Source organism: Lathamus discolor, chromosome 4 (assembly GCF_037157495.1).
Source record: "Lathamus discolor isolate bLatDis1 chromosome 4, bLatDis1.hap1, whole genome shotgun sequence".
NCBI lineage: Eukaryota > Metazoa > Chordata > Aves > Psittaciformes > Psittacidae > Lathamus > Lathamus discolor.
The window spans coordinates 72767477-72795278 of NC_088887.1; the positions used below are offsets into that span (position 1 = coordinate 72767477).

The 27802-nt window shown below is 38.8% G+C and overlaps 2 protein-coding genes across 5 annotated transcripts in view; one reads left to right on the plus strand and one right to left on the minus strand.

Annotated features, from left to right (window-relative positions):
* The window catches only part of UBAC2 (UBA domain containing 2), a 93046-nt gene that overhangs the window by 39849 nt on the left and 25395 nt on the right, over nt 1–27802 (minus strand). The window lies entirely within an intron of this gene.
* LOC136013713 (G-protein coupled receptor 183-like) lies at nt 2424–13382 on the plus strand. 3 transcript variants are annotated; one of them, XM_065678008.1, is made up of 3 exons: nt 2437–2525; nt 5228–5931; nt 10436–13382. In XM_065678008.1, exon 3 carries the CDS (start codon nt 10473–10475, stop codon nt 11538–11540), a length of 1068 nt encoding a protein of 355 aa, XP_065534080.1. In that variant the 5' UTR covers nt 2437–2525; nt 5228–5931; nt 10436–10472; the 3' UTR covers nt 11541–13382. The 3 variants fall into 3 exon arrangements, with proteins under 3 accessions (XP_065534079.1, XP_065534080.1, XP_065534081.1); XM_065678007.1 differs by lacking the exon at nt 5228–5931 and having other exon boundaries at nt 2424–2525; XM_065678009.1 differs by lacking the exons at nt 2437–2525; nt 5228–5931 and adding an exon at nt 7565–8963.

The window sequence follows — 27802 nt, forward strand, 5'->3', positions numbered from 1 at the left end:
CAGTTACAGGTTAGTTCTTGACACATGACCTGTCTTCCAGAAAACCAAAGCAGTTTATTTTGGAAGAAAAGACAGTTTTGCAGCTAAGAAAGAGGCTGGCTGGATTACTGTGCTGCTTGATCCATCCGTGTAATTCAGAAGTTCTTTCTTCCACTGGGTAAGTAGCTCTCTAGACATGAAATTGCAAAGCTAAACCCAGTACTCAGCTAGAGTAGGGACTAAGTAAGCAGACAGAAAATACATCATCACAGGCATCATAACATACTGGTGAAACTATTAACTGCACACCTCTGAAAGTAACAAATTAGTATATTAATTTATATGTTACTCTCCTTGCCTGCCAAAAGCAAAACAGTTGTACACAAACGGTAAACCCAAACATATATCACACCTGTTGACACACACCATTTCTTGATTTAAATGTTCAAATCAATCAAACAGATATTGGAGAAGCAGCAGCTGTGTAAGAACAGAAAACAAATAGCCAGAAGAATAAATAGTGAGTGAAACAATGCAACCTGTATCACTTAGCTTGAGCAATTAACATCACATCATGCTAGGCTGGATTGGTAGCTAATACATCAGTGTGACTCAAAGGGTATAGTCTAGTAATGTATCTTTATCAAAGGCAGGCAATATTTTATCAGATCAGAGCAGGAAACACATACTGGCATTATTTCATAAGGGTAAGACTATTTTGAAATAAACACTTCCTTTAATATGAAGCTGTGGTACTAATGTCAGCCACCCTTGAGCGAAGACTACTACATGCCTGTGTATCTCAAAATTTCTACTTTTACTATGTTTTTTTGCTGCTGGTCAGGGAACCACATTGCAGTACTGCTTCATGTGTGTATGAAGCAAGTTCCCTGTGCAATTAACCTTCAATCTGTGTTTAATTCTCATTACTTCATTTAAAGAGACAAGCCTCTGTGATAAAGCTGAATAGTTACAAAACTATTTCCAAACCAAGACAGGAAAAAGTCCAGAATAAGACCAGTAAGTTCACTCAAAGGATTTCTGAATCTGCTGTTAAAAAATAAATGCCCCATAAAAACTGAGGAGCTGAAATACCTGGATTGAGCCCTTCAGATCCCTGGCATCTACGGGACTCAAGCCACGTCTGCCCTGGGAGCTCAGCACAAGAAAAATCAGTGTATAGGGCCAACCAAATACTCCAAGTAGGCACAAGAGTAGCTCACAAGGCTCTACTTCATTCTGTATAGCAAAATCATTTTCCGTAAGACAAGGTACATTTACTAAAGTTTAGCTTTGTCATTAGATTTGCATTTAGGCAATGTGATGAACACATTGGTCAAGACTGTATCTCTGCGCACCTCCAACACTACAATATCAGCAAACACTTGTGCCGTGAACACAACCCTAATGTTTCCAAAGAGGCATTCCACCGTCTGCATGGGTTAGACATACCAAAAATAACACCATCGTGCCTACTTGCTGGTTCTTTAAAATCAGACCACTAAATGAGGTCACTTCAAAGATAAAGTTCTTTGCAGTTATGAGCTATCAGTATGAGGTTTTTGGGAAAATCCCAGGTAACTCTCAACCACAGCCTCTAACAGCAAGTGACAGGATTTTCCCCTCTATCGTTGATCTCCAAAACCCTCTTAACTGACACATAATTTAACTCTTAGATCAATGTCCTTTACTCAGAAACAAGGTTATTCCAAATAACAACAGGTTACCTCACAGTTTCATATCCCATTCCTTCTTTATTCCCTAGCCTACTATCCTTATCAAGATCACTTTAGGGGAATGAGATTTGTGTTTGAAAAGCTTTTATTTTTAATGTATTTAGCTTTCATGTGTAGTATTATTATCCTTGTTCAAAATGCATTAAACAGCTTACAAAGGTACACAGCCTCATTAATCTCTGAAACCAACAGATTTCTTCAACTCCCTCATATATTTGCAAAGGGCATTTCTGTAAAGCGTCATCATTATGATAATAAGTGTTGGGAATGTACATGGGCTGTATGAGACATCTGCTTTTACACAGCATCTCAGTATGCCTCAGTTCTGAGGTTTTCTTGTGCTGGGTCAGATCTAATCAGTAAGCAGCAGTTTTAAAGCGTGTAGTGATCATACAGCTCTTTGCCACAAACTACATTTAAGTTATTTTAAAATGCAAACAGCATATAAACAAAGTTTTCACTCGGGGATTTTAGTCCATAAACCTCTGGGTAAAGTCCCTTATATGAAAGTCAGTAACGTGTAACCTCAGGGAGAAGGCCAAAGGGCTGTTTCCAATTATTCTCTTTGAACAGACTAATTGTAAAAGGATTAAAAATAGATGCTTTCACATCCCATAAAACTGTAGGCAGCAAATCAACACCAGCATACAAACAAGGGGTTTTTTTTTAAGCACTTGAAAAAACCTACCCCTCCCACTAAAGAGATTCACGTAATCACTCTTGAAAACAATGTGCAAGGGCAAACTTTCGCAGTCAAGCCATCCTGTTAATGCCCTCAGCTGCTCAGAGGATCCGAGAAGCTACAGATATGTAAGTAGAGAAAAGAATTAACTTTTATTTTCAATTATATTTTTACTGAAGTATTTTAATGTGGTAGAAAGGATAAATGATCTTTGGACGGGAGAGACAAAGCTTGTGGAAGAAAATCTGTAATATTTTATGTTCATATATTAACATGCTGCCAGTTAATTCTAATTTTAATTTAAAGGATCCACTGACCCCCAGCATCAACAAGTTACTTCAAGCCCTTTCTTATAATACAGCCTTTTGATGATCACAGGGAAACATTTGATACTGCACTGGCTTTTAGCAATAGAAATTAAAATTATGCAGAAATAACTACAGTACAAGTACTAAGGGAAGTGCTGCAGTTCTTAAGTCATTCACTGAACCTCAAGAATACTTAAATAGCAGGAGAGAGCCTTAAAACAAATCCATACTCTGACTGTTACTGCTAGGTTTCCTCTTTGTCTATGAAACAGCTTTTATTTTCAGCTCAAGAACTCCTCAGTCACTCTTCTCATGTCTAAACATTGCAACAAAATATTTTAAGAATTCAGTGTTTCATGAGCCAATTCCTTTTACCTTCTGACATGCACTGCTTTCAAAAGTTTTTTAGAAGGAATTCTTTTTCTGAATCATAATCACCAAGTATCTTTCTCCTTATTACTGATCCTCATGCCACAAACCTAAAGAAATATTACAAGTGATATGATATTTATACACCTTCCCAATTGAAAAGGATCAATTTTTCCTATTCTACTGCCAAAACAAGATAGATGGTTCAACAGACAACAACTCAACTATCATTTATCTTAAAAAACAGAGATGGTATGCATGCCTTTGAGTACAGAACACATTTTAAGTATGGAATAACATTTTTGTGGCTCCTCCTGAAGATACAAGGGAGCTGAATACCTACCTGGCAGAGCTCAAATCTCATCTCTTTCTATTTGAAACACTGAGGACTATGTATACATGTGATGAATAATAAATTTAAGATACAGTTCTGAAGTTATAATCCCCCAAATTAGAGACTGTACCTGTACATGTTCCATACCACCCAGAAAAAAAATAGAACCCCCCCCCAAAAAACATGTAAGAGGTGTGCATGTTTCCCAGTACTAAAATATAAATTGTTATCTGACCCCTTTTTCCTTCTGCTTACAGATATATAATTGGCAGTGGCTCAGGTTTTTATTTTGGTTATTTGCTGTATTTTAGGCTCCCTCCTTTTAACATTTAGTATACTTAGGAAAGTAAAGTGAAGGGAGATTAATCATCTCAGCATCAGCACAGCTCTTCACATTAACATGCTCCTCACATTAACATGCATCTTTGGCAGAGATGATTTATGTTAGATAGCATGCTTTTCATAAAATGCAACAAATAAGAGCAAGATGTACCTTTCAAACTACTTCCACTTCTTTAACCAGTTTTGCAGCATTTCAATTCAACTTCTTCCATTTCACTTACTGTATTTTCTATTAGTCTTGAGTGCTACATATAACCATCATAGAACTTTGCAAAATCTATAGCAATAGATAAAGGCAGGACCATAAAGATCCCACAGTGTTTGTATCTGCATATTCTGTTAAGCACTTAAAGAGTATTATAATTCTTTGCAGCCATCAAGACAATTTCATTCATGAAATGCATACTTGGGATTCTTTGACACATGGCTTAACAAATTTGCCTTTAGTATTCCAACATATTTGTGTCTATACCAATAATCATCGAATCATAGAATGGTTTGGGTTGGAAGGGATTCAGACTCAGCAAACGGTTTGGTTTGGATTTGACCATTAAGATCACCTAGTTCCAAACCCCCTACCACAGGCAGGGACACCTCCCACTAGACCAGGTTGCTCCAAGCCCCATCCAACCTGGCCTTGAACACTTGAAAGAAAGAGTAAAAGCACCTGAGCACCTGCCTGGAAACTATCTCACCAAAACTAGTTGTGGGTTGTGACCCAAGGATTTGGTCTTAAGGTCACCAGGCCTACTCATTGTCATTTAGGACAAAAAATTCAACAGCTTTTGAAAAAAAAAAGTAAATTAACATAATACACTATGAGTGTTAAAGTATCAGAAAGAAACAGGAAGCTTTAGGACATGCCTGTCTCTTGCCTCAGCTTTTAGTACACCACGTGTAGTTCCCCAGCTGCCAATACATGCACATAGATACAGTTACCATAGGTGTATATTCTTTCTGTATTAACAAAGCATTCTGCTATGCAACTTAACATGCACACTTTTAAACATATATAACTTAGTTGAGTCAAGCTTTTTTCACAGAGAAAACACTCTACAACGAAGATGACTTGTAGGATAAATTAGAAATTCAAACGGTAAATATGATTGGCCAACAGAAAACAATAAGGTTTGGAGATTAAGGAAAAAATTAAACCTACATAACCACAGCACTGCATATTTCCCATCTTCTGGAAAATGGCTTTAAACTCTCTAAAACTTATACAGGGTACATCTATAGAGGACTGTAAATCCTCAGGTCAGGCACTGCAGGGAAAGGGAAATCCCTTTCCTTACCATTTCTTTTAAATAATTTACATTCTATACATATATAAACAGCATTATTCCTCAATACTGTTTTTTAAAGAAATATTGTCCATCTCAAAGGGACTAAACCATACTCTGTGTAGTCAGAAGAGATCTTTCTAATGATCTGATGTGCTTTTCCAAGAACTTAATTAGTATCCCTCTCAAAATAGGTACCGGACAGATGGACCAAGGATTCATCTCTAAAGGATGAAAATTATGAAGAGAGACAGACAAATCACACATTAGATTACAAAACACAGCTAAGGCCTTCTACATGTTCCTTGTTCTGCTGAAAACAGATGGTGCTCCTTCAGCAAAAGCAGGAGATGAGAACAAGAAAACTCATTTACAACATACAGAGAGAGCTTTGTATCACTGCTTGCACATAATCCAAACCTGTGTAATCTAAAATGGCAACACTGCAATTGCTGGTTCATAGCCTAAGTCTATGCTTGTTAATATTTATATGTATGTAATGTTACAATACTACATATAAAGCTCATCATACATGGGCACCAATATGAAGCAGGATTTTGGATTATGTAGTACTTCCAGACTGGAGTTACCACAAACACCTTTTGCAGTGGGGACTCTACTCTGAATTAGGCTCTTATGTACTGCAATATAAGGGAAAACAAATTAATAATGCCAGTCAAACATTTTCACAGAAAACCAGTCTCCTAAATCAACTTATTTTCCTTCTTTGATGAGATTATGGAACTGGCTTAGAAAGACACCTGCACAGATTTCAGACATGCTAGATTCTGTAAGCAGCTTGACATGGTACTGTGATTTTTCCCGAGTGGATATTTTTGGATTGGAAAGGACTCAGATTCAGACCCCTATTGCTGTGAAACACCAAGAAAGCACACAGGTTAGATAAAAAGGTGCCTAAGTAACAAATCTCATAAGGTAATTGGCTGAAGAAAACCTTTTTTTCCATTGGTGGTCAGAAAGCAGATACAATGCTAAGACTTGAAAATGGCAAATGAGAGAACAATACAGAACAAGCTTCAGTGGTTGTAAGCCCAGGCATAACATTCAAATTAATTTTAAACTCTCTGAGGCATAAGGTCTTCCCAGGTAGAAACAGAGAGCAATGGCCATGCCAGTAGACTGGAGACATCCTAGGACACAGTAAATCTGAGAAGTACTCTGGGATCACAGTGAACTAACTTCACAAGTTCCCAGTAAAATGCCATACAATTCTACTTTGATAACCAACCAGCTGAGCAGAAAAAGCAGGTACTGAGTAAGCTTCCTGGCACACTGATATGAAAAGGCATCTGGAACCCCATTTCGTGTGTGGGACTAAGGGGGGTTAGAACAGACATCACAGCACTTGCAGTGAGACATTTGAAAAGCTCACCTTGAATTGCCAAACCCATGAGATTGTATAAAGGGGAAAGGCTCAACAAAACCAGCAACTGCAAATTAATTTTAAAGAAATTCAAATCAGACACCCACATTTTTTAACAGAAAGGTTGACTGACCAAAACAGTACAAATGGCTAATACGTTTTCCCTTCAGTTTTCCAACTCAAGACCAAACAGCATTTCAGAAAATATGCTTTAAGTGAAAAGTTAGTAGAATCCATACACAAATAAAATAACAACATAACTTGGATTATCCAGGAGGTTACATTAAATGAGTAAGTGGCCTGTGTCCTATCATGTATTTGCAGATTCAGGAAACATGAAAACCTGAACAACCTTCTTTACAATACTGATATAAAGACAGGAATCTTAAATACCTCATTGTGCCTTAAAATTTTGCATGTGCCTCTATGCCAAAAACTGTGGCAATGTTTTCTAAATAATTAAATTGGTAAGGTAAATTAATTTCAAGTATATATTTAAAAACATTATCATTAATAAACTCAGAAAGCCACTGGTGAGGGTTATTTAATCCAACAACCTAGAAAAACAAACATTTTGGTAGGGATTCTAGAGGGCAGCTTCAATGGTGCATCTGGATTCCGGACAGTAAATGTCCATGTTTTTGTAAGGTATTCAGGCACACAGCTCATTAAATCCAACTCCAGCTAGTCTGAGATTTGGAGCAATACGGAGGTAACATTCTCCATTTTTGTTCCAAGAATGCAAAACCCACAGAAAGGAGGCAAAATGGGCCTGCTGTTGCTTCTTCAAAACATTCCGTGGAACACGTCATATGCTCTCTATATAATAAGCTGATCACTAAGGAGTGCTGCCAAGAAATAAACAGCAACCTGACACAAGGAAAAGGATTAAGAAAAATAATAATCTTGACATACTTAATAGTCTAGACCCCTTTCAGGAAAAAGTTATTTTTTTCAATGCAGTCCTGCTCAAGATCGGCGAGAAAAGGTGAAATACCTGCTGAGCTGAATGGAATTCATCCAACAATAACAGCTCAGATATACAAAGAAGTTACCATAGCTAGGGTGATGCGCATTAGGTTGTGAGTTGGTAGCAACTCTATTATCTGTTTGGGCCCCAAACCAGATAGAGTATTTTCTCTGTGTGTGTGTTAAATTAAATATATTCAGGTAATGTAACACCTAGACACCATGGTGACTGCTCAAAATGCCCAAAATTACCTACATATAGAGGAAATAATAGTAAGGTATTATAAAATGTGCTCCCTACATTAACAGTCAAAATATTTGGGGGATAACAGAGGATCAAAAAGAAGACTTTTCCCATCCAGGGCTGACTCCAACAGCAGGCAAAAGAGCCTGCCGACATCCCCTGTCAAGGAGCACAGCTTAGCTGACATGCATGCTGCCCTGGAAGGCCTATGAGCTATGGTCCTCCAGCTTGCTTCCCATCTGTGGCCAATTTGTCCTGCCATGGAACTGCTCCCCATGTATATTCACGTTATCACTCTGGATAGACAAACTCCATCACACCTAAGACTCCTTCTCAATACAGCCATGGTTTTATGCAAGGGTGAATATCCTATTTTGAGCAACAAGTTCTAGGTTAATTTATTACGTTAAAGATCTGACTTCATAGTAACATGCATTCTATGACATTCTACTCCTGATGTAAAAAATATATATATATTTCATTGAAATTATGTAATTTTCCCTGAGTCAGAGTTAAATGAGTTTGTACAATAATAGATATTGTATGTTTTACAAGCATTTATAGAAAGACCTATGAACGGCTGTGACAATTAAGCACATTATCTATGGACCAAACTACTAAAACTTTACAATGCAAATAAAATTATGCAGTTAATTTGCTGCAGCTAGTTACTGCAATAGACCTGTTTATCGTAAATCTTAGATTATTTCTTCCTCACATATGTTTAAGTTTAATTTTACCTAAATTTCAAGGAAGAAATGAGTAGACGATAGATGTCATGCTGGGAGTGTGAACAAGTAATCAGAAGCATTTAAATAAGAGAAATAAAATACCTCACTGACTTATCCAGGTGCCTACAGAAACCCACACCATTTTCTGCAAAAAAGCAGTCTGTTACACTTACATAAAACAAGAGCCATCCTACACACTTCTATAAGGGAAAAACAAAATCAGGAGAAAAGTATACCAGAACTATCCTCAGGGTAATAACTACTGTATTAACCAATCATCAAACACACTAACACCAAGAAACTGAGAATGATGCAGAAATAACTAATATAAAATTACAGACATTCTTAAATTTGCACTAGGGCTGGACTTGCTATTTACCAGCTTAATTCCATTATTCAAACTACAAAACTCCCACTTCAGATTTGACTTCCAATGCTGTATGCAGTTTTTCCACCTCTCGACACATGGTACATCCTCTATAGGTTTCTAAGAATCAGAACACCATACATCAGTCAGAAATCACCCGTCTTTCCTACTGCCTGTGCAACCACAGCAAACACAGGCTTAATATACTCTCTGGATGCTAATTTCTTCCTTAAACGTATGTAATACAACCCATTTATATTAATATAATTCATTTATGTATTTTAATATACAACATCCACTATCTGCAGTTTTACTGTTTACAGAGGACCTTATTCAGCCCTACTAACCTAGCCAGAAGCCTGATCAGACTGGTTTATAATACTGCATGTGCTGGAGATACATAAATTGTGAACAACCTGAAATAAGCAGGACAACCTCCTCAAAACATGAAAGAAGATACTAGCCTTATAATGCTTTAAAATGAAAGAATAATTAATACTTTCTAAAATGCGTAGCTTAAACCCCTTAAAATGGAGAGGTATTTTCGAGAAAGACTATTTGAAGGTACAACAGGCAATATTGTTACAGTTGTTCGTAAATATCGTGTGTTGAAAGGCAGATCCTCAGAAATAAGCTAGACATTTCAGTTAAAGGTACCAGACAGACTTAAAACTCAGGTTATGAGAGCTTTTATCTCCAGATAGTATTCTACATTAAAGCAGAAGCAATCTTGTTTTGACTGCTGTTTTGATACATCAATGGTGCCTAAAAGAGGCACCATTTTGCAGAACAGCTGCTAGAGAAGTAATGTTAGATGCCCCATCCTTTCTGACATTTAGACTATGCAATTGTCAGGTAACAACACACCTAAGAAATATTTTTCATGGGAAGCAGCATCCACAGGATGAGGTCCTTCCCATTTCTGAAATTCTGCTGGATCATTTTTAAGTCCCCTAAATCACTGACCCTCTGCAGCTCTTCCAGGCTACTTCTGACTGTGTAGGCTAAACAATTTCTAAAAGCTACTAAATTGACAACGTGTAAAGTATTTCTGTGGGTTGTCTCTCTTTTGCAGAACCACTGAAGAGTGACTAAAATCCTAGTCTTAAGAACTGATGTAACAATATTTGAATTAGCTTCCAAAAGCCAATCCTTAAAACTAGTATAAAACAAGCTGAATAATTATAATGGCGATATGATAACAATGCTGAAAAAATTCAGTTGTTTCTCTAAACAAGTTAAACTGTGACAATGTGAATTGTTAGAAACAAAAAGTCCCTAAAAACAAACTGAAATGTATTTGGAAGATTTTGTCTGCTTGTCTGACCCTTGGGAACTTCATATGACCCTTTATCACATGGTTTCTTTCTTCAGACACCTTTTTCTCCTGAGATTGCTTTTAACAGTCTCTCACCTTCCTGACCATCTATAAACTTCACTTTCCAAATACATTACATCCCTGGTTTATTATTTTGCCTCCGGTCTGATTTTTTTAAGAGAGGAGGAACTGGGATCAAAACAGAAGAGCCATCTTTTTCTTTCCTTGGTTTTGGAAGAAGGCTTGAAAAGTACTTCATCATAATGAAGTTTCATTTCCGTTTTCTCCAATCTTGCTTTTTGCAACAGAAGTTGGCCATTGTTATGCAGAATAAATTTATATACATTTATTACAAAATGATCCCTTTTCTCTTTCTTTTTTTATGTTAGGTCTACTGAACTTCCTGAAACAACAGTGGTTACAAAAATGGACACTTTCATAGTTTCTCAGACAAGCAATTCCACTTGTGATTTATACGAGCACAAAGATACCGCACGGATACTACTGTCTGTCTTCTACAGCTCCATCTTAATTCTTGGGGTGCTTGGAAATGCCATTGCCCTCACTGTCATTTTTAAAAACAGAAAGAAGATCAACTCTACAACCCTCTATTCAACAAACCTCGTCTTCTCTGATCTCCTGTTCTGTATTGCCTTGCCCACAAGGATAGCCTACTATGCCCTGGGATTTCACTGGCCATTTGGAGAAGCATTATGTCGAATAACTGCTCTCTTGTTCTACGTCAACACCTATGCAGGTGTAAACTTTATGACATGTTTGAGCATTGACAGGTTTTTTGCTGTTGTCCACCCCTTCCGATACAAGATCAGAAGGATTAAATATGCCAAGGGCATTTGTGTCTTTATCTGGTTTCTTGTATTTAGTCAAACTTTCCCATTACTGATACAACCCATGTCACAAGAAGAAAAAGAAAGGACTACGTGTATGGAATATCCAAACTTTGAAAAAATTGCACATCTACCATTTATACTTCTTGCTGCCTGTTTAGTAGGGTACCTTATCCCCCTGGGGATTATACTGTTCTGTTACTCTCAGATTAGCTGCAAACTGTTTCAAACGGCCAAGGAAAATCCACTGACTGAAAAATCAGGGATAAACAAAAAAGCCATCAATACAATCATATTTGTAATTATAGTGTTCATCATCTGCTTTACCCCTTATCATGTTGCAATCATACAACACATGATTAAGAAGCTTCAGAAAGAACCCTCGTGCACTGAAAATAAAATTTTCCAGAAGTCACTCCATTATACCGTGTTTTTGATGAATTTTAACTGCTGCCTAGATCCTTTCATCTATTTCTTTGCATGCAAAGGATACAAGAGAACTGTACTGAAAATACTGAGACGGCAAGTAAGTGTATCAATTTCAAGTGCTGTCAGGTCACACCACGAAGAAAGCTCACGTGACATGGGAGAAACGCAAATGATGGTACTTGCAAAATCTTCCAATGGAAAGCTGCCTGAAAAATAAAGTCTGTACTGCAGCGGAGCAAGCTTAAGAAAACAGGGTAAAACCCACTGTAAAAACTGTTAGTGCTCCCTGTACAGCAGCTTAAGTTAAGATTGTTTCTCAGGATGTCAGGAATTCAAGGAGTGATGCTGGACTGAGAGAGAATTGTCACAGGACAGCAGGGAAACTCAGCATTATAATTTCCTAGCTGTATCATTTTGACTGATCTCATTTTTTCCAGGAAATACGCACTCCTGTGAATGTTCAAATTCCATACTGCACATACATACGTCTGGATGTTACTAACTCAAGCAAAGACTCAATTCACAGTCTGGGTGTCTGAGAACGGTTTAAACACAAATAGCTCACAATTTAGACTGACTACAACCAGATCACCTGAAAGTTGCAAGAGCTCTACTTGAGCTCCACTTACAGCAGTGGTTTTGTTATGCAAGTCACATAACCAAAGGAAACCAAACTTTGAGTTAAAATGGACCATTTCTGTGTATGTCTGACTATCACAAATGCTTCATTTGGAGGTGACACTGACCTTCTAGTATTTGGAGCACTTAGTGGACAATTCACATAGATAACATTGTCAGATGTAATACATGAAGAATTAATGAGCTGTTTGGTTTTCCCCAACATTGAATATCTCCCATATGTTAAATCATTCATCTTTCCAAGGTGTATTATCTCTTCACTCCTCTTCCTTAAGAAGAACATTTCTTTTAGTGTGTATTATAAAAAGTCCCTACTCTGGTTGTATATAAGTTATTTATAAACACAAAAGATAAGTTGAAGCAAGAGACTGTACTACAAAAACTGTGCTGTTTCAGTTAAAAGCGCAGTGATACAGGGTTCTTCAGAACTTCTACTCAAGTCAGACATGGACACAAGACAAACGCTTTAGAAACAGAAATAAATGTTCAGTTGAAGCCCACAAAAAGTAAATGAATGTGTTAAATCTGATGATGTGAGATGGTCACCTCTCAATAAATGAGAACAGCAACGACTAGCTGGGAGAGAAAAAGCTTTCTCATCATGCCTTCATACAGCATATCTGGGATCCCCTTGGGCACACTGAAATCGGGCCAAGAAAGACACCAAATGACTTAAACATATCCTGCTGAAATAGGCTCAATACCAGTTGAGTATCCAGGATGCAAGCCCTGGGTTCCTGCTGTCATGCCCTTCCGTCACGTCTCCGTTTCCTTCCCTACTTTATCGCTGGCCCTCTGTCTTCTCTTTTGATTTCTATCTTTATTTAATATGCCTTCACCTGCCAATACAACTTGTAATTGCGCCACGAGGTTGTGATGGAAAAGGAAAATTAAAGAGTGCCTGGTAATTACTGGTAAAAGCTTTGCCAGATGTCAGAATAAATGTTATTTATTGCAGCTGTATCTCTCTGGCACTGAGGCTGTACTGGAAGTCAAACAAACATAGTTACATTTGTCATCTTTGTGACTCCTTCCTTCCTCACGTGTTGACCTCCGCCTACCTGCAAACATGGAAGGGTCATATCTGAACAGCAGTAAGGAAACGTTCAATTAACAATTACTTTCTTATGGGAAAAAAAATGCAAAAGACCCTATATTTCATGCCACTTTGTCAAAATTGAGTTTCTAGTTACAAAAGACACTATGCAGCTACACAAAAACAATTTTTAACAGGAGTTAATTCTGTATGCTATATCAGTTCTGTTCTTGTCAGCTTTTCTAATAAACTATTTTTAAATATTATTTAAGAATTTGTTCCTATCAGACTAAGCAAATGATGACCTGATAAAGCCAAAGATAGATCATTCACGAATACCTAGAAGCTGTAAAAATAAAAAGATAAGTATTATTAACATCACAACAGTACATGTTCATTTTATTTTACTAATGTCTGGGGTTTTTTTAAATTTTTGATGTTTCCTCTAACTGTGATTATAAAACCTTAAAGGCAAGAAGACTTTTTTACATACATATTACAGCACCACATAATGAAGATACCTGTTCTCTTCTAAGTGGAAACAAAGTGAAGATCTGTACTGAAAATCTTTCTCTCTCACCATTTTCTCACATTAGCAATTCTGCTATTTTTAAACTCAGCCATTCTTTCTAAATCACTTCAACATTCTCAAACTTCTACCTTTACGTCAAAACACTGCTCTGCTCTAATAAGCTTTAGAGTGTTGGTCCAGTTGGGTTTGAGAAAGGCTATTTTTTCCCCTCCTTCTTTTAGTATTTCTCAAATGCTGAAGAAGCCAATAAAAATAAAAGCTTTAAAAGCTAAGATAAGCTCCTGACAAGTGTCCTAAAGCCAGACAGACAGTGACAATTTATAGCTGTGGCATCTGATGCTACTGCTTCCCCTCGCTACTTGTCAGCACAGGCTGACACCTCATGCACACTCGTATCAAGGAGGAGACTCTTTTACTGTGTGCTTATCTGAAACTTCCCAAAGTAGCAGTGGTGGTTTCAGCTGGCCTAGGACACTGCACTGAAGTTGTTTAGACAGCACCTGTCCTGTTTCTTCTCCCAGCTGTGCAGTGGGGCTGGTGGCCATCAGCAGAGAGATGGTAACAAGCTGTTCTGTTGGCGCAAGGAAGAACAGTAATACTGAAAATTTACAGCTGTTCTCAAATGTCCAGTTTACTTCCAGATGCCCTTTCCATTTATCCTGTTGGCACTCTCCCCCCAGTACTGTTTGTTGGAACAGTTTTACAATGGCAGTTACCTGTAACAGCACACACCAGGTCCCTCTCCTCCTCCATGCTGCACAGGCATGAATAAAGCGGGTAGTATACACAAACCTGGTATCTCTTTTCCTCTCCACCACTGAATATAAGTAATAGATGTGTCTGCCTTGAAAGACATGAGCATGCCATGCCATGCAACATATGCCTGAATCAGTATTAGCTTTGCAGAAGAAAATGAGCTTTTGCTTTGGTAAAAGCTTTTGATGGATTCTAGGAAATGCCCCCTTCTAAGTGAAAGGCTGGGAAATGCTCATACAGATCTGGAGCTCACTTCATTCTTTTCACATATAAATAAAGCAGCTGACAAGTAGCAGCAGTTTCATATGGCTTGATTATTATGAGGATCTGACTGAAGTTCTTTGGAGAAACTAGATCTCTATTTGGAACGTGAAGTCCAGTCAGGATCTTAAAAAACTGTGCTCATGATGAAACAATAGAATATCTTGGGGGGTTGTGGAGTCTCCTATACTGGAGATATTCAAGGCCCGCCTGGACAAGTTCCTGTGTGATGTACTGTAGGTTACCCTGCTCTTGCGGGGGGGTTGGACTAGATGATCTTTTGAGGTCCCTTCCAACCCTTGGGATTCTGTGATTCTGTGATTCTGTGATCTTCACTCCAAAGTTCAGAGTGTAGGGCTCAGGCAGATGCTAAGAAAACTCCAACTAGACTACGTGTCCACTGCTGACATCTCTGGTAGGGAATGACAGAGCACATAGAAATAAAAATGATGATGGGGGCCAAATGGTCAATTTTGGCTGCCTCTGTCCAAGTCCAGAAAAGAAAGTTGTATAGACAGATGTTGTTGAACACATGACTAAGTGGAGGTACATTGTGTGAAGGATCAAAACACATGCATTTTCAGCAAAAGAGCATTTACTGCCTTTACGTTTTCTTTTGATGTGAATGCAACACTAAGGACTACTACTGCAAGTGCTCAGATGGGTTCCCTCAGCCACCTTGGGCTCAAAGATATTGAAGCCTACCTGAAAACAGTAACATGCTACCACAAATAACAGGATTCCTGAAGGCAGTTAATGACTTAAACCATCCTTCCATCCTCTTAAACCAGCAAGATCATTACTATAAAGAAAAAAAATGGAGGGGTCTGTATTTTTAAAACAGATGTTGCATTAAAGACTAACATTGTCCTGAAACTCAGAAGTTTTCAGGTAAGCAGGGAATGAACAGACTCCAAGGAGAAAATCAGACAGCCTGCAACATAAGAAAAATAAATAGGGTGCAGCTGAACAGAAAGAGAAGCTTTGCCTTACATTGACCAGTTTTGGAGAAACTGAAAAGCAGCAATGTACTCTGTCCCTTCTATGTCCACGTCTGTAGTACAGAGGAGGGGAAGAACTCAAGAAAAACTAAGGTTTGTATCTTAGCAATATCCCATTCTGCTGTCACAACACAGTCAATGGACGTAAAGAATCACTAGAAAAACATCAAATAAATTGGAGTGAATTATTTTCTAATGCATTCTTGGCCAAGTTGCAAGCTAAGGCTATGGAACAAAACAAACTCAGGCAAGCCGCAATCCTTTTCTGAATTAAAACAGGGGAATTGCTGCTTGTATAGTAAATGGTCATACATATTTCCTCATTTTTTTCCCTTCAGAATACTCTCTTGGCTTCCTGCAATGTCTAACTTCAGACTTCCTGAGGCAGATGTCTCATGTCTGAACACGACAGTCCTCAATCAATTTGTCTTCCATCAGCACATGTGGTCCCTTTCTGAACTCAAATTAAATGTCTGTGCCTGTAGCACCCTGCAGTAAGAAGTTCCACAGACTAACTGCTCATGGTGTCTGCAGCCATTTTCTTTAGCTTGTGACACCTGCTAGTTTCATTTGAAGTCCCCTGCTTCTTATACCAGAAATGAGTGAACACAGCAACTGCCCATTTAATCTGTCCACATCACCCGTGATTTTACACACCTGTGTCAAATCCCCTTCAAGTCATCTAGTCTTTTTTCCTATGAATAATCAGATCAAAGCTGTTCACCACTTTATCCAAATGATAGAGGAAGGAAAGAATGCAAAAACAAAGAAAGAATGGAAATCCAACTGTGATCGAGCTGGGTTGCAGAGCAGAACAAGGTATCTCTATACACAGGGAGATCAGCAGCATACTGATCTACTCTTCCTACCACAGGACCATACAGCTAAGTCTCAAAACCAGGATCTTGCCCCATGACTGCCAAATTTGCATAACCTCACTCAGATGCATTAAATGAAGAAGAACAGGTTCTCAGCGAGCTCGAAAAATGAGCTCACAGGAACGTCATAAAGTTCAGCAAGCCAAATGCGAAGTCCTGCATCAAAGATTGAATAACCCCACACAACCGTGCAGGCTGGGTACCACCTGGTTAGAAAGCAGGTTGGCAAAAAAATCCAGGCTCCTGGTGCACAAGAAGTTAGAGAGGAGTCAGTGCAACCTCATGGCAAACATATACAGGACCATGTTCAAAAGAGCGCTGAGGGAAGCAATCTTTCCCCTCCACTTGTGATATCACACCTGGAGTCCTGTACCCAGTTTTGGGCTTCCCAGTATAAGAAAGATACTGATACACTGGAGCAAGTTCAGCAGAGGACCACCAAATATGATGACGGGATACAGGAGGAGAGGCTGAGAAATGGTTCAGCCCGTAGAGGGAAGAGTGAGGAGTTCTTATTGCTGTCTTCAACTGCCTACTGGGGAGGCATACAGAAAAGATGGCAACACCCAGTAACAGGCACAAAGATGCAGCAAGGAACAATTAAACATCAGGAAGCATTTTTTCATAATGAGCTTAGTCAGACATTGGCAAGGTTGCACAGAAAGCCTACGAAATCTCTATCCTTAGAGATACTTAAAGCTTGACTGGACACAGCCCTGATTGAATTGGCACTACCAGGGTTGGACAACACGATCTCCAGAGGCTCCTTTCAATCTGCATCCTTCCACAATTAACAAATTTGGTCAAAACTTGTTAGACAAGAAGCAACATGAAACTCACTGGCCTTGCAGAAAAGTTAGCAAATTATGTAACTTCAAAATCTTCTAGTGTATTGCTCTATTTAAGCCCTTATCAAAATGCTGTCATTAGCATCCTCCTAAAATAAAGAAAGGTCAAGACACGGCCTGTATTTCTTTCCAAAAAGCTGAATTCATTTTTCCTCACTGCAAAAATATGAGTTTATCCTCTTCCTCTTTTCTTTTCCTCAGTTGTGACAGATGTTGTGCAAAGGGCTAAACTAAAAAAGCAAGTTTTGCACCTGTTCTGAAGGCAGCAACATTTGTGGTTATCCTAGCTCCTCCAGAAAAGTATACACTGCCTTATAGCATGCACCACCAGAGCTGTGTTCCTCCCTCTAATAAGCTAGGCTTAGCAATTTCATCCTTCCTGTGGCATGTAACTTTCGAGGGAAGTTGTGGTCAGTTAACAGAAGACACTCCGAGGCAGCCTACTTTAAATATAGCGATGCTGAAAACTGATTATTCTCAACTTACTAGCCTACAAAGCAGCCAGATAGTGTTTTATCAGCAGCTGCTGATATGAAGGGGCTAAGAACTTGGTGAAACCTTAATATCATAGCTTCTCAGTGTGGAAAGTTACAGCAATTCTGTCTAGAAGTAATAATATCAAATTCTTTTCCCCCTTTGGACAGGAAGAGATGAAGCACCCTTGCCAGCTGCATGTGTGAGGCATTTTTGACAAAAAGAAACAGCTGAAGAATCCTGACAAGTTACCAGACTATAAAAGCAACTCTAGGACAATTCTCTTTTTTTGCTCTTTAAAAAATAAATACAGGGTCTTCACAATGCCAGCTATTCAAAACATCCCAAACACCCATCAGAACCTTAGTCTTTCATTCACTCAGATGGGGGCAAACCAACTATTTTAAATGTGTCAGGGCTCGCTACCAGAACCAATACATAATAATGTTACTGATGCTAAAAGAAGGATAGAGAGCAAAGCTTCACATCCGTATCCCCAAAATTTAATAAAATCTCATGATCTTAGTTGCTTTATTCCAGACAAAGATCGACACAAATGATCAGACAGGCCACCTGTAAAGAGGCCTGCAAGAAGATAACACACTGTATGCCAGTATAAAAAGTGTGACCTGGAAGAAAACATTTCAGTTCTGTGGAGAGAAAAAAAAAATACAATCAAGTCATCTGAAATTAGTGGTGTAACAGATGGTATTGTATTAATTTCACTAAACAAAGGATCTTTCCTCTTTAACTCTTAATTCACAAGCTAGAGCAAAAGCTCTAGGGAAAAAAAAAAGGAAAAAGGAAAAAAAGAAAAAGAGGAAAAAAGGAAAAAAAGAAAAAAAGTAGTATTTGTCTTTAATTGGTTTTTCTAAGACTGAGCAACCCTTATTACATCTTCTCTCAAAACAGCTGTGATTAGCAGTGTATAAAGATGGAGCTGGAATTCTGAATTACTTCTCAGAAATCTGATTCTAATGCTCTTTCATGGGATGCCACTTTCTAATCACCATCAAAAACAGGAAACAAGTGTACCTCACTGACCACAGACACATTGGTGGAAGAAGGTTTTGCTACTCTCTTTTCATAGTTTTATTCAACTTGAGAGGTCTAAGCAAATAAGAAACATGATTTTGATTTACACTCTATATAACCTGACAATATAACTCGACCGCTCACAACAGGGCTCCTCCACACACAGGTGGATGACAGCTGTGGCCAAGTGGGAGGGTAAGAATGTCAGGGCATACCAGGAAGACACACAAAGAACTGCAGAGCACTCAAGAACTATAAAGAAAATTTTACCTTAGTTGTGTGACCTTTGCTTAGACCAGCAATACTTCTTTTATCAATCAGAAATCATAAAATCAGGAGTACTTTGAACCAAAATGTTTGCAGTTGCATAAGTAACCTTGTCAGTAATGATGTTTACCTACTGTAGTAGCCAGTGATGGATGACTACTCTGTGAATAGTGATTCAGAAACCACTACCTAATATGTGCCTCTGTAGTATAGATACTGACTGATACTTAAGCAAGGCGTATCTAATGAATAGTATAATTAATCAATGTATGCATTATCTAATGAATAGTATAATTAATCAATGTATGTAAAATCAATACATAATTACTTTGGGTAATAAACGCACATTCAGTCTTAAGTATATGTACAGTGTACTGTCTCATTCATGTGAATTATTATATGCAACAGTTCTTGGACTGCAGCTGTACTAAAGAGATAAGAAAGTGTATTTTTCGAGAGAGTCTTGATTTGGTCAGTGACTGATGAATCTGTACTGTGAGCAAGACCCTGGAGGAATATAACTCATCTCAGGGCAGGTGAACCTAACCATGAATGGGATTTTATTTTTAAAAGTGTATTACTGCACATAAAAACAGTGTCTGTTTTTATTTTTGTAAGTTTTGTAGAAATATAAAAGATAGTAATAAATTTATCTTTCCTCATGTTTCAGTTTTATTTGTAAGAGTTCACTATGTTGTTTCAAAGTAACTCACAGTAGCATCACCCGCCCCCCACGTCAACTTAACCCAACCTTCATTATTATTTCTGTTTCCTCACACATAAGAATAATGGGAAATGCCCCATCAAAGCACGTTTCTCTCCATTACCAATTCTGATAGACAAATACTAAATCACTCAGAGAGATGCAATGTCTCATAATAATATGTCTATTGTGGAGTTTCTTCATAACAATTACTGCTTCATCTAATAGCCCTTGTTTAAAATTATCCAGTACAGAAATCCAATTACAGCTCATTTATCTTTAAAAGGAGTTAAGACAGCTAGCAATATTTAGCCAAGTTGGCAAAGACACATGTACTGTTTTCCTTCACAAGCTGCTTACAGAATACCGACAGCAGAGATTAATCCTGCCCCAGGGCAGACCAGTTGCTGTCCCCAAAAATAAAAACACATTTCCAGTTTGAATAATTAGATATAGTTCACAAATCTCTAATAATGACAAGCTTTGTACTTTCCACTTAATAAAAGCAATCAAAAACATTGAGTGTGAAAGTGGTGACAGACTGCAATTACAAATGCCACTCAGCACTCTGAATCTGAAAGGGGCAGCAGCTCATCTCAGGGAAGCCCCTTCAAAGGTATACCATCTTGCTTCCAAATAGATTTAACCACTGGTAACAATTTTTGGCAAATTACCTCCTATTGCTTTCGTCCTCTTAAATAATGTTACCGACTGTGTATTTCTTGTGCATGCATGTATACCTGTCTGAGAAGTGTGATCACAGACAGACTTCACATCCCAACTGCAATGCAGAGGTAAGTATCCAAATTATTGTGAAAATAGAGCATTGTCCTATTTCAAAAACACCCTCAAGATCCTCAGCAAACCATGATACCAGTTAAGCAACAGCTGATTATCCATTTGTTATTATAGCCTGATGTCTCAGATGGCACAGCTTTGTACACAGGGCAGAGCTTGTGACTGTTCTTACAGTTACTAAAATCAGGGCTTGGTGTGATAAAACTGTGGACAACCCCAGGTCAGAGCTTAAGGTCTCCTGACCCATCTGCCCCCTTCCTCTAGCAAAGGCTACCAACTCTACAGAATGCATGTTTTAACCTCAAGCACCCAAACCTGGGCTGAAGCAATCAACTGTGAATCCTGTGGTACGGAGGGATGAAAGAAGAAAGTCCCTTCCAGCTGTACGTTCCCATTGCTTTCCTCACTCTGGTGTTGGCATCCATCCACCCAGAAGTGAGCAGGTTTAGAAACTTAAGCCAGTGGGAAGTGATTCCTGCAAAAATATATACATATGCATGCATGTTTTAAATATTATTTTATCTCGCTATAACCACTGCCTGTAGGAAGTCAGATGACTTGCACTGCAAGTGGTAGATAGGAAAGTACAGGCTGGGGCCAAGCACTTGCTCCGCAAACAGCAGCCTGTGCTTGAATTGGCTCAGCCCTGCTATAAAATTGCACCTTCAGAAGGTGAAACAAAGCCACATGTTTATTCTTGTTGCCCTTTATGTAAGGCTGTGGTAGAGGAGTGGAGAACACAGTTGGGGAAGCCATGTCTATGTTTTGAACTAGCACAGCTCTTTCCATCAGCAGAACACAAGTCAGAGCCCTCCGTTTGGATTATGGGTGCCTCAAGCTCCTTACACTGATCAAGCGCCACTTTGCATTTATTATGAGTATTTTTTTATCTACCATTATTCCATCTCTCCTGCCCCACATATTAAGATCTTCATAGTTCCCTCGAGATTTAGATTTAGGTTAGACATTAGGAGGAAGTTTTTTACTGTGATGGTGCTGAGGTACAAGAACAGGTTGCCCAGAGAAGTCGTGCCTGCCCCATCCCTGGCTGTGTTCAAGGCGAGGTTGGATGGGTCTTTGAGAAACCCAGACTAGTGGAAGGTGTCCCTGCCCATGGCAGGGGACTGGAAATAGATGAGCTTTAAGGGCCCTTCCAATCCAAACCATTCTATGATTAATTCCAAGAATCTCAATACAGTAGGTCTCATTTTCAAATCCTGTCCCCTTACTCTTTTTTTTTTTTCCACAATCACTACTATATTAAGCAGAAATTATTTTATTTGAGTTTACTGATGCACATATTTGACCTAAGATCTTTTGGAGATTGGATAAATTATAACAGTCTGGAAATGCATCACATAAGCGCTTAAGGGCAAAGACTTTCAGTTTAAGAGTACCAGTAAAGTGGACTGTCTACGCCCCTTGTTGATTGAACATTGTGTGGAAGGAGTGAAGCACACCCTTGTCTCTTCTATCTGCCCATCTCACAACACAAATAAGGGGTTAAGAACAAGATGACGGAAGTATGCATATATATATAGCACTTCCCAAGCTCCGGTTATAAGCACACAGTCCTTCTTTTCCTTTGAATATTCGTACGAACATTCACTGGGACTACTGCAAACACCTCTCTCAACTGCAGCCCAAAGAAGTTACTTTGAAGAATGAACACAGTGCTCATGGTAAGAGATGGGACTGCACAACAGCTACTGCAAACGCTGTTTCAGGCCTGTAGCCAAAGCATCACTTTCACTAAGGTGTAAATAAAACTCCGGTTTTTATTTCTGCAGTGGAAACATTCCTTAATGATTCCACTGCGGACAATAAGGCTTATGCCTTTATGCCCAGCTCCCTTGCCTCACAGCCTGCTGTTCACCCTGCCAGTCTGTACAGAGACAGCTACTGCACAGAAGAAACAAGAAACATCCCTGAATGACCTTTATAAATGTAAAAAAAAGAAAGTGTGTTTAATGTCCAAGAGGTACAGAGATGCTCCAGTTCTAGAAATATGAGAGATTAGATGCAACACCAGCAGGCTGATTTTCTGACAAGTGATGTAGGAATCTGGGATGAATTCTGAGAAGAATCCTAAAAAGAGAAAAGGGAAGGCACAAGATGTTATAACAAGATGTTTCACCCACACGGACCTGAATCTTTCACACTTCTGGCTGAGCACATAGCTATCAAAACACTATATTCACCAACAGCTGAGATGAGCTGGTGACCACTGGCTCAAAGAGCCGTACTGTAAGGAAAGACAACACCAAATTACCATCCCATTGTTGAAAACGATCATTAACTGAAGGCAAAACAAACAAACAAAACTAGCTGTCTCATCAAGCCATTGATAAAACTCACAGTAACAAGTAAGAGCTAGAAAAGCTCTCCACAAAAAAACACAGAATTTATTGCTGAGTATCCCCCCACCATCACTTACTTTCTTTAGTGTACACACAAGCAAACACATTAACAAAATGAACAAAGTTTTAAAACATAGAAAGGTATTTTGTCTCACACCACAGACAAAATCAGTTCACTTAAGAACTGGAAGAGAGTGTTTCTTCTCAACTGATGTTTCTTCTTGACTTGGTTTCTTACCAGGTTTTACTTTAGGATGTAATTTACCAGTCCTAAAAGCTATGCCCAGTTTGGAACACAATGACAAAAAGCCAAGAAGCAGATGTGGGATAACTGCTTTGTTAGCTGAGATAGTCTTGAATGAAAGCTGCCTCTCAGATGGAGTGGTGCCATCACAACTAACCCATCTGCATCCTGACCAAACTCTCTGTATTGACAGAAAACTGGAAGAGGTGGCCTCATGTCTGACTGGCTTCGGAATAGAGGAAAACATTTTCAAAAATAGCTCTTGGAAATCATCTCAGGTTTCCTGCTCATGACACACCTGACTTAAGCACTCAAAATCCCATTCAGTAATATGCCAATACGTAAAGTTCCACCAAGTGACTAACATCCCTAACCAAAGCAAGAGGGTGATGTGTCACTCTTCATGTCTGCGTAATACACCATGGTACTGTCAGCTGTCACTGTTTGGGTAAGTTGAACCTTGATGGACAAAAGAATGACCTAGCCCACACAGTCCAAAGCTACTGTATGTCTGGTACACAGACAAGGAAACTCAAGGTCTCTGTCCCTTCAAAGGTATCAGAGAAGGTTCCTGGCTCAGGTAATAGAAATCTGTGACTACAAACCTGATAACACTTGAAGACAAAAGACTATAATCCTGTGGGCGCATGTTTTACCACCACTGTACACCCTCTCAAACTATGCCTACGTGCAAGGTAAGCAGTGAGCAAAGCATCATGCACGGGCATACTGCCAAGCGTCTCACTGAAGTTACTCCACAAGTCCAGAGGGATGTGGGGCATACATCCCAGCCTGGATGAAGTGCCTTCTAAGCCTGGACAGGTATAGCCTGCAAACAAACTCATGTTTCTATGAGGGTCAGCTGATCCTTTTACAGCCTTCAAGAATCTAAAGAGTAGAGAGCTGCCTAGCAGTTGTTAAGGATCTTGACACTTTATTTGGTAAGCTGCCATTCGTGAGACACTCTACAGAACCAAGCAAATGGGCAACTTCATTTAAGATGGGTGCTTACTTCAAGAGGTCCTTGAGACACACATAACCTCAGAAGTAGAACCTTATACTGAGAATGGTCCAATTTGCAATGGGGATTGGCTTTTACTCAGTAGCGAATAAATACATTTTCATTCTGCCAACTTCTTGCCTTGATACAGTTGATACATTTGATCAGTAGTCATCCAGGAACCTGATATGTTGTGAGCCTAAATTCAAAGAGTTATGGTTTCAATTGGTTTTGAACACCATTAGTTTCATAGCCATTCCTACTTCATCTGCGAAATACTTTCTTCACAAAGTGAGCATGTCCTACATGAACTTACAGCTCCTAGAACTTCACCTATTTCATGTCTCCGCCGTAAAGGAAGGCCAGAGAGAGGCACAGCATAGCATCAGCCACACAGAAGCATTTGCATGGACAAGTTTGGCTATGTGATAACTGTGCTGGGGAGAGGTGGGCACCACAGGCAAATAACAGCTCCAGCTTTTCCTACCAACTTCTGACATCTGATCCTCCACTGTGCCACGAGTTTCCATATTCTCTCACAGAAACCCTGCTTCTCTCCACCCTCATGCTCTCACATATGTAGCACATCACCCAGTCCATGCTTAAGCAACTCAAGGGCACTCTTCATAATGTGATGGCTTGCAGAGGGTCTTCACTTCCAGCTCCCTGATGATTAAAGCACTAAACTTTATTAGGATCTGTATTTCACATAAAACTTATACAGAACAGAGCCAAAGGATGGCAATTTATGATGACTCAGGATGCGAAGTACCTAAGCTATTTTTGACTCATGTATTATGACCTATTTTCATGGTAGAAACAGTAAGTTGGAACTAACTACCAAAACGTGACTCGTATCTGCTGTTCAAGATTTTGAGTGTAATTCTGTAGAAGTCCAGTAATTGTCTACCCCTTGGTCCTCTTCTACAGTAAATATAATTCACTATTTTTTCACCGAGCCATTTTTAAAGTACTTCTGAATTCTTGGTAAATAATAATAAAAAGATTTCTAGTCATAACTTACCTCATTATAATTAGTATATTGTAATGGATACCACAGCATGTCTTCAAAGGCTAAAGACTAGTAAAAAGAGGGTTTAATGTTCATCTTATTCATACAGTTTGGTTTACTTCATAATACTTGAAAAACTAAAATGCTTCCCACAATCTTTTCTTTCAAGATACCATTCTCCTTTTGATTCATGGCTGTAACTCTTCTTTTTCCAAAGAGAGCTCTGTAAGTATTCTGAGGTCCAAGTCGCTCGGAGGAAATTGTTTAGCTTGTTCATGACAAAACAGAAACAAAATAGAAAAGCTGTAGCAGAGAAGTGATTTCTTTGCAAAAATACTTCCCCATTAAGACCACCATATAACCCTTTTTCACAACTAGAGACCAAGGTGTCTGAAGCAAAGTGATGACTAAACAAAATGAGAGTATTCGGTAAGCATAAAATAAAAGCAAAGAGGAAATTTTAAAAAGAAGGTCAACCAAAGAAACTTGTTATTCTGAAAAGTCCTTTAACTCTGAAAAAGAGGCGTTCTAGTTTCTTAACTCTTTACTGAAGCAACCATGTTAAGTTTTTTTTCTAACTATACACGCTGTCTTCTGTCTCCTACATATTTGCTTTTTAAAGTTTCAATCACTGCCTACTCAGAAAACCACTGAATTTACTGAATGAACTTCAGTCCATTACTTTTGTAAATCAAGAGGAGTTTCTTTAAAGCATCAGTCACTGCAAGACCTCCTTTGTGAAGTTACTCCATTACCCTCCTTCTCTTTGGCCTAGCAGAGCAATCATACACCCTTTATTTTGCAAAAAGACATGACGGAAACAGCACCTCCTCACATTAGTAACATCTCCAACTGCTTCAAAAAATTACCCATCCATTTTTCTTCCTTTTTCCTCTACCCCAATCAAATAATTAACTACCCTACAAATATGAGGAGAAGGAAGAGAAGTACAGCATCACTGGAATGGAGGCAGTTCATTCCGTGATGGAGAGGGACATTTTATCCATCATATGAAAGGATATCAGATCCTTACAATAAGAATGCTGTAGAATCCATGCTCATAGCAGAACTTCTACAGATAGGAGACAACTGATGCTTCCAGGATGTAATGACTAGTAAGAGATTGTTTTTCTTCAGATCAAGTAACATGGGACACCGCCGACAGCAACCCAATTTGGAAACAATAGCCAAAACTCATTTGTACAGAGTTGTTTGGTACAGACATCTACAATTAGATGCAGGATTTCCTTTAAAATTCCAAAGGGACTTCCACATCCCTGTCTTCCTTTACCATGGCTGAACACGAGGAACAAACAAGGTTTTCCTACTTCCCGAAGGAGGAAGAGAAGGGCAAAAAACACAAGCTGCCAATAAAGGCAGAAAGAAAACCTAATTTTCTTAGAGCTGATCATCCCCACGTAGACTGAAAATAACTCTCAAGGGTCAACTATTAAGCTAAAAAGGAGGCCCCTATTCCCACATAGGAAAGAAGGCATTGCTTATTTTCATGAAATAATTCAATCATAAAACTTTCAGAACACAAACACCCACTTCTTCAGAAAAATGAAGTGCTGTGGTGAGAAAATTGTTGATACTGTGTCTTATTTTGATAGAGGCATACCAGACAAATAAAACAAAACTGGGGGGGTAAACCCAAATAAAAAAACCTGGGGGTTTTAAAACACAGGGTTTCTTATTTTTTTAATTTTAGATTTTATCCTTGTATTATATCATAAAGCCAGAAGAATGGTAAATGTTGCCTCCGGTCCTTTTCCCCTTTCCCCCATTAGGTGTCTTCTAATTCTTCACTTTCTCAGGATAAATTCAGACTATGCGCAGTAAGGAAGTCTTTGCTTACAACTCATTCTCAGAATTGTACTTTATTTTTCAAAAAGAAACACAAGGAGAGACCTTTATGAAATGCAACTCCTTGAACAATAACAGAATTCTCAGTTCTACAACCTTACAAATGATCAAAGCTGCCACGCCATACGGTACCTCCCTTCCATAGGAGAGTCCAAGTGATTTTCACTCTTCATAATCAGTTTTCCTGCACAACTGGAAGTGCAGGTGTATAAAGGAATGATGCCATTATACCCATTTTCTGCCGTTTCAAAGATCTGTTGCTATGCTAGCTAAAGATCCGTAGATGGCAGCATTCATGCAGTAATTAATCTTCAACACAGCAGAGGTCAAAACACATTTCACAAAACTATTTCTTATCGGAAGCTAAGCCCAATTTTCAAATGCCAGAAATCTTAGCACCAGCAGTAGAAGCATTGCACCAGGAACTGTCAGGCAGTAAAGAGAAGCCACATCCAGGATCACTACTAAAAATACTATGTTGAGCACTCAGCCAGTAACTGTATAGGTTAACCCAGTTTAGGCCCCATCATCTTTAAATAAACTAAATCATCTAAACAGTAATGAACGCTGTGAGCCACAGGCTGCTGGTATAGTTCTTCTGGTTACCTACATATGCTGTCAAATTAGAAAGAAGGCATACAAAGATGTCCAACATTCTGCTGCCTTTACTGCCCTTTCTTTCTCTACTGTATCTTGCTCAAAACAAGTTTTACACTCCCTCCCATTTCTGCTGTTTGAGTAAGTGCTATGGATTTGGTGGCCCATATCA